The sequence below is a fragment of the Morchella importuna genome, assembly GCF_003444635.1.
Source record: "Morchella importuna strain M04M26 chromosome Unknown Morimp01GS037, whole genome shotgun sequence".
Classification (NCBI taxonomy): Eukaryota; Fungi; Ascomycota; class Pezizomycetes; order Pezizales; family Morchellaceae; genus Morchella; species Morchella importuna.
Genome location: NW_025763434.1, coordinates 417777 through 424732, shown reverse-complemented (window position 1 = coordinate 424732; position 6956 = coordinate 417777). Strand labels below are relative to the sequence as shown.

The 6956-nt window shown below is 47.5% G+C and overlaps 1 protein-coding gene across 1 annotated transcript; it reads left to right on the top strand.

Moving 5' to 3' along the window:
* Positions 1 to 4332: 4332 nt before the first annotated feature.
* On the top strand, positions 4333 to 5747 carry LAJ45_09617 (uncharacterized protein; the record flags this gene model as incomplete). The annotated part of the gene is made up of 4 exons (XM_046119158.1): positions 4333 to 4412; positions 4462 to 4466; positions 4721 to 5572; positions 5632 to 5747. 4 exons carry the CDS (start codon positions 4333 to 4335, stop codon positions 5745 to 5747), a joined length of 1053 nt encoding a protein of 350 aa, XP_045967728.1.
* Between the last annotated feature and the right edge of the window lie 1209 nt (positions 5748 to 6956).

Here is a 6956-nt window from a genome sequence, read left to right as displayed (position 1 = left end):
CTCTAGAGTTCAACGCCCGCCGACGGCGGCGGCGGCCGGCGGCTCTAACCAGCATGCAGGTACTAACCTACATGCCCCAAGGTCAAGGGACGTCGAGAGGCTATTAGATTTAGGGCTGAAAGGAATGTATGCACCTACTCTCCCAAACATACATCTCTATCGTGGGAATTTCGACATAGCCACGATCTCTGTGGAGATTCCCTGGCCCCCAGGGTCCTGCGCGGAGATAGCACCCAAACAGGAACAGGTCACACACATTTCTACCTAACCCTGGCTATATTTACCTGCATACATACAATATCGCAGAGTAGCATAAAGTAGGTACATAGAGTTGGTTAGGTAGAGTGCTCTACTCTACTCTGGGTTCTATAATTAGTGAACACTATTGTGCTGCGCGACATGAATGGTTAGATATGTCTCGCTCGAGAGATCTCCCCATCAATGCATTAAAGTATTTGGGTCCCAGTCCCCCCTTAATTGAGCCTCAAACCGGAGCCTCATGGGGAAGCCAGAGCCTCAATTCAAACACCTGGTAATATATAATTATAATGTCTCGCCTTTTTTCCCCTCTCCCAATCTTGCGTGCGGGGCGTGTAAGGGTGATCAATTGCCAATGCAAACGTAGAGTAGAATAGAGTATGTAGAGCAATTGACCGTAATAAAAACTACCGTAGAGTATTAACCAAGGACAGTGAGAATACCGGTTCGCCTGCATAAGCTTTCAACGCTGTAGAGTTTATGGAGCCATGCCCTGCCGACCGAGCCTTGCGTGTGGCCTTAGCGAGGGCTGTAGATAATATCTCTAGCTACATGGAGATACGGGCGAACTTAACATTAGCGACAACCCAAGTGCAAAAAATAGCACCCGTATCGTATCGTGATAATCTCTGAAGGTTCTCCAAGCAAGCCTCTACAACCCAATCTGCTTTTGTCTCCCTGGATACAGTACCGTCGCCAACGAGGCGCACAGACGGTATCGTATCGGTCAACGATCCCACTCCCTCGTGACGTCTATCCGGAAACGCAGGGCCAGGGTCCAACCCTGAAGAGGAACATGGAGATATTTCGGGGCAGCTAGTACTACCAGCTATCCCCGAAACGGGTGCAAATATAAAGGTACAGCCCTCTTTGTCATCACACAACTGCCTTACGATGTCTCAATCCTGTCCGCGCTAGCCACTCTGGGGTGGTTACTGTTGGTAAAGAGAACCTCAGGGTGTAAGTACACTCTGAAAGTAGAGTAGGCCGGGACATGGCATAGAGATGTAGAGATGCGGCGCGATAGACCCTTGAGCATCTTCTGCATTGATTTACGGAGCCTCCTCCGTGGCAGCTCTTTTGGGGGGAGAGCTTGATCACCACCCCCCCACCGTACCACACGCACGTTGTTGTCGCATTCCTCTATGAAACACAAGATGCTATGGTGCCTCATTCATTAGGCTGTGCCGGATCTGTCCGCAATAAATCAATGTCAGGGTAGCCAGAAATCTAGTTTGAGGGTGCTACATATATCCACCGGTACCGGTTCGGCGTAGCGAGAGAGAATGAATGAAACTAGAGTAGGAAAGTAGGTTCGAAAGAAAATAAGGCGATTTCCAATATCGACCTAATTAAGGATCAAAAGCGAAAAACTGCCGTCAAGAGAAAAGAGCTATGGGTAAGGAAAAAGAATGCTGGCACGATCTGTTTGGGCAGGGGTTTTTTAATTGCATTCCATTCCTGACACTCTGTAGACTAGAGTACTACCCAATTGATTGTTCACCCCCAGCAAGCTACTCAAGCTTGACTATCGTGGAAATGTTTTCCCAATAAATGCGGGGATAGGGCTGCTGTAAAGGTTGGGAACTTCCCTTTGAGCTCTATGCACCGGATTGAATATATGATATCTATGGGCGATCAATTCCATTGAGACTCAAGTACGCAGGTTACTCTAAGTAGAGTGGTTGATGAAAGAGGGCCCTTCCTCAATCTCTCCCCCTCCCCCTCGGGGGTTCCGGGTGGAGCAGAAACAATTCACTTCTCTTTTTTTCCCCGCCCTTTCGGCAAAGGGCCACCATAGATCGAGTGCGCTTACACTTCCGATTTGGGATGGAGGGTGATATCTTTATTTTGACAGGGTATATATGGTTTCCCGCTACATAAGGCTGATAGCCCGAGTGTGGTGGTAGCAGTGGTTGCGGTGATACTGGTTGGCTGGCATATGGTTGGTCAATTGGTTACTCCAACTAAACTGCTGTGCCCTATGCAATGCTGTTGCTGGATAAATCGGAGAACAGTCATTCCTCAGGACCGGCAAGGATGGTTGCTCGCCGTGATAATGGGTTCACTTGCGTAAAGCAGTGAGTGTGGGTGCATTAACTAGATTGTTTGCGCCGCAATCGAGATCGCTTGCAATGACGTCGGGATTGGAGGGCTCTTCTGGATCTCTGGCGCCTGTGGGATGGAGGATCGAATTCGAGATATACACACGGTACACGGGGGGGAATACAGCGTGGTCAAACAGAAACCATCGTGGCCACGCAGACGTTTCAAAGTCTAATGTTGAGTTGAGTCGACAGACATTGAGCAGCACAGAATTAACAACGCAGAGTGACATACGAGCGAGGGAGAGCAATTCCACCAGGAGGGTAGATAAGTACACAAAGAACAGCTTTCCAGAGTCAATATCGTGTTGCCGTTCCATGTGCCACATTCACTCCTAATGCTTGCGATGAACTGTTTCTCCGCCGGTTCCTCGTGCCACATCAGTTGAGCCGCTGTGGATCAATGTTAACGGGCCCCTCCAACCCCTCTAGCTCTGTCTATAGACCGTACCTACATAATAGGAAGTACTCTATTGCAAGGCATTTTTCGGACCCTCGTTTGATATTTCCTAAAATGATAGGGCATACAACTAATCGACAATGCAAATGCAACCGGCAATTTCTCCATCTTTTGTCGCTAGTATTTGGTGATGGTGATGGTGCTTGTGGTTGCAACGTTGTGGTGTGCCCAGGCATGCATGCTTGACATGGGGAGGCACACTCGCACTCGCTCAAAGTTGCCTGGTGGCTGTTACTATTCTTATCGCTGGATAGTAGTACTCGTGCGAGTCGTAGCAGCAACGCCAGACCATCGCTTGATCCAATGCTTAACCAAAACCAAATTCGGGTCTAAGTAAAGGACCCTACCTAACCTAACCTACATACAGACATATAACCTAAAATTTATTTACGGAGGGGCGGCCATGCTAGAGAAACTTTTTTTTCTACACTTGGGCATATAACTGCATTCTCGTGTGCAATTCTGTTCGAATCTGCCCTACGACCAGATGCAGATGTAAAAATTTAAAATAGGTAAAACCAATTGTTTATTTCGGGAGCGCTTTCCCCTAACGATTGCCATGATGAATGTGATAAACATCGCCATCACGGACGGAGTTAAGAGCTAGAGCAGTAGGGTAAAGGAGGGTTCATGAATTCTGCGCTCATATCGCGCGTAATGGAAATGTGTTTATTCAGCTCGTGCTATTAGCTGAATTCAACTAAAGCCCGTACTCCCAGACTGAAATCATGATGCATAGCGCCAGCAACCACCTTCTCTATCAGAGAGGAATTCATACATATATCATATATATCTGTGAGTCGGAAAGGCTACTGGGGGTATAAACTACCTACCAGGTAGTTACAGAGATAATCCGATCGCCTCCATGAATAATCAGGGTCCCATCGTCATCCAAGCGCGACCCGCGCTTTGTGAATTATAAGGCAGATGTGTAAGTCCTTTTTCAAGTTATGTAACGGCCGTGCACGGGCATTATAGTACCAACTGTCAATAATATAATAATAATAATGCAAGTGATAGAGTATGCACTCTAGTGTATGTAGGATACCCAAGCACTTACTGTATGTACTTTAGAGCAGGCCTGTCGAGCAGCAGCAGCGGATACTCTAGCGGGCGGCCCTACATGCGTGTGGCTGTAAAAGCCTCCTACGTTTACTATTTTCCTCCCCATCCACTGCTCTTAGGTCAAACAATCCCTACATAACATAACGTACATGGTAGTCGTTAACTCCGCCAGGCTCCAGAAATGGGATGCCACCCCCGCCTGGCCTTACGGCGACTAGTTCCAGTGGCCTGCAGTGAAATAAACACAGCAGCCTCAGCCAATGGAAGGCGCCTCCCCACCCCCCCAACCAAGGTCTAAAAATGAATTCAAAAAACAAGGGATGTAAGGTGCTTGGTCAGGAGCAAGAGCATGGGTTGGCCAGTCGATGCCAAATGTGGCGACGTGCATGGCTGTGTCACCACCCCGGTGCTTTAGCAAAATTGAGGAATTTCTATCCGCAAAGAATGTTCTGTGCTTGTTCTATCGGGAGAGTAAGGCTGGACTGCAGAAGGGGGAGAGCGAGAGGTGTGGATTGGATTGGACGGTGTGTGAGTGAACGGGGTGTGTGGAGGGGTGTGCTACATACTTACTAGACTAGGTAAGTTCTGGGTTGTGGTAAATCGAATCGTGAGTACTTAAGTTGTGGCCTTCTCACATTCTGGTCTGGCTATATCTCATTATTCCTCCCGTCCAAGCTTTACTACTACTACAACTAGCAGCATAGCATCTACTCATCCCCTCAGCATCATATATCACTCAGAGTCGCCCCCCCCCCCCCCCTCCACCCGAAAGATATATAAGTCAAAGGAATAAGGACGCCGACATTTAACTCGAATCTCACAACTTCTACAGATCTCACCATCACGCCTTTCTACAACACCATCTCAGAATCACATATTTCTCCGCCCACTATGAACCATCAAGCTCACCACTATACCTTCCCCGCTCCCATAATGTCCTCGATGCCACAAGCCGACACAAGTCAGTACCCCGCCGCCAGACAGACCTCAAGAGTATCATCCAGCTCAACGACCGAGTTCAGAGGAAGCACAAACCCGGATGAGGACTGGACAAAGATCTCAGATCTTGCTGAGCGCAGACGGATACAGAACCGCATTGCTCAGCGCAACTACCGCAAGAAGTTGAAGCGCCGCCTTGAAGACCTTGAGCGCAGAGCTGCTTCCCGCTCCATCTCGCCCAACGGTGAAGACACTGATGGCCGCTCAACCCGCGAGTCCTCAGCTGAGCAGGCGCTGGTGTCGTCTCCCCCACTTACAGGTCTTATGGACAACAGCGAGCACGACCACAGAGGCGTCTACCTCCCGCCTTTGAGCTCGTACACTACCTCCTCCTCATCCACATACCCAACTCAGTACAGGAGTGCCGCCAGCAGCAACAACTCAAATTCGTACTCATCCTCGTCGCCGGTACCTTACTACCCTTCTGCAGCTGGCATGTCGAGTGAATCATCACTGGACTACCACTCATCAAACAGCCAGTACATCTACTCTTCATACTCATCGCCTCCTGCGATGTCCTCGGTCGTGGATGCAACTTGCAACGCGGATCAGTCATATCTTCCGCTGCCGTCAACAAAAATCCCGTCTACCTACCTCAACGACTACATGACTCCCAAGTCAAGCTCAATGTGCTTTGACGAGACGACCATGAACCCATTCTCGCTCAGTTACGCGGGTCTTGCTGGTAAGCATCATATCTCCGGTTTTTGATTGCTCATGGATTTTAGCTAACAAATGTTTCAGACTCTCCAGATCCATCATTCTTCTCCACCCAGTACTACTACGATGACCATTCAAGTCCTGCGCACTCACATGCCTCAAATTCGCCGCCGCTCATGATCAAGCAGGAGCATTTGTAACCATATCATTAGCATCATCGCCATTTCTTTTGTCATGTTTTACTACTACTCAACTTTATCTATAGAATATTTCATTATCAAGGGGATGTCGGTGTTTTTCCATAATTTTTATTGTTTTATGGTGTTTTGTCTTTCTTTGATTACGCAGCGCTATACAGGACGGGGAGTACGAATTCTTTTTGTTTCATCTTTCTTTTTTTCTTTCCTTGTGGGTTGGTTGGGTTTGGGGCACGCACTAGTGGGAGGGATGGAGGCAGCATTAGAGAGATGGGATACTGTATACCAGCTCGAACGAAGGATGATCGACATGCATGAATAGCGGTAGACTACGACTTTACAGCGATGGGAGTTGTGTGCTTTATTTTTTATTTACTGGAGTATTTGGGATCTATTTTATCATTCTCTACCTCATCTCTTTTTTTTGTATCATGATGGTTAATTTCTTTGTTTTTTTACGCTTCTTTTATGGTTTCTTCGTCTTCTGTCTTTTTTTCGAACGCGCGGGGGAGGGATGCTGGAAGCTATCCATGTACTCAACTTAGCTAGAAGTTAGCTAGGCAGGCGGGCATGTACGGTAGAAGCAGATCAGATTAGTACCCACAATATTTTAGGTGTGGAGAAAATGCGAAAACCTTTTTACAAAGAAGGGAAATTTTAAAGCTATATTTGGAAAACAAAAACAAAAATTTCGTTGCCTTGGGCCTATTGTGGGGAGGGGGTGATGGATGTGGAATATGTGGATGTGCAAGTGTTGTGATATGTCCCCTCCCCAGTGTAACTGTGTGATACCTAGTCCTGTGGTACAGAGAGCTGGTTAGTTGAAGTCACAGCTGGTGGGAACGGCCGGCCCCGATACGATACGATACGATGGCACGGGGAGGCCTAGCTAGCTAGGTAGATTTTCCTTTCATCCCTTATTTATTTTTTATACAATTTTTTCGATGGGCTTTATCATTTCTTTTCTTTTTTGAACTAACTGGGTTTATTTCATTTTTTTCTTGTTTATTATTTGGTGAAAGTGGATATCCGGATGTCGTCGGATCACACATGGGCCCGGCTGGGATATCGATACCATCTCATATGCTCTTTATGCTCGCTTGTTATGATAATTGGGCATTTGATATGATATAGATACCCTCCCACCTCCCATATGGGCAACTGGCGGGTTTGATCTTTTGATCACAGATGCCATAACCCCAGATTTCATGG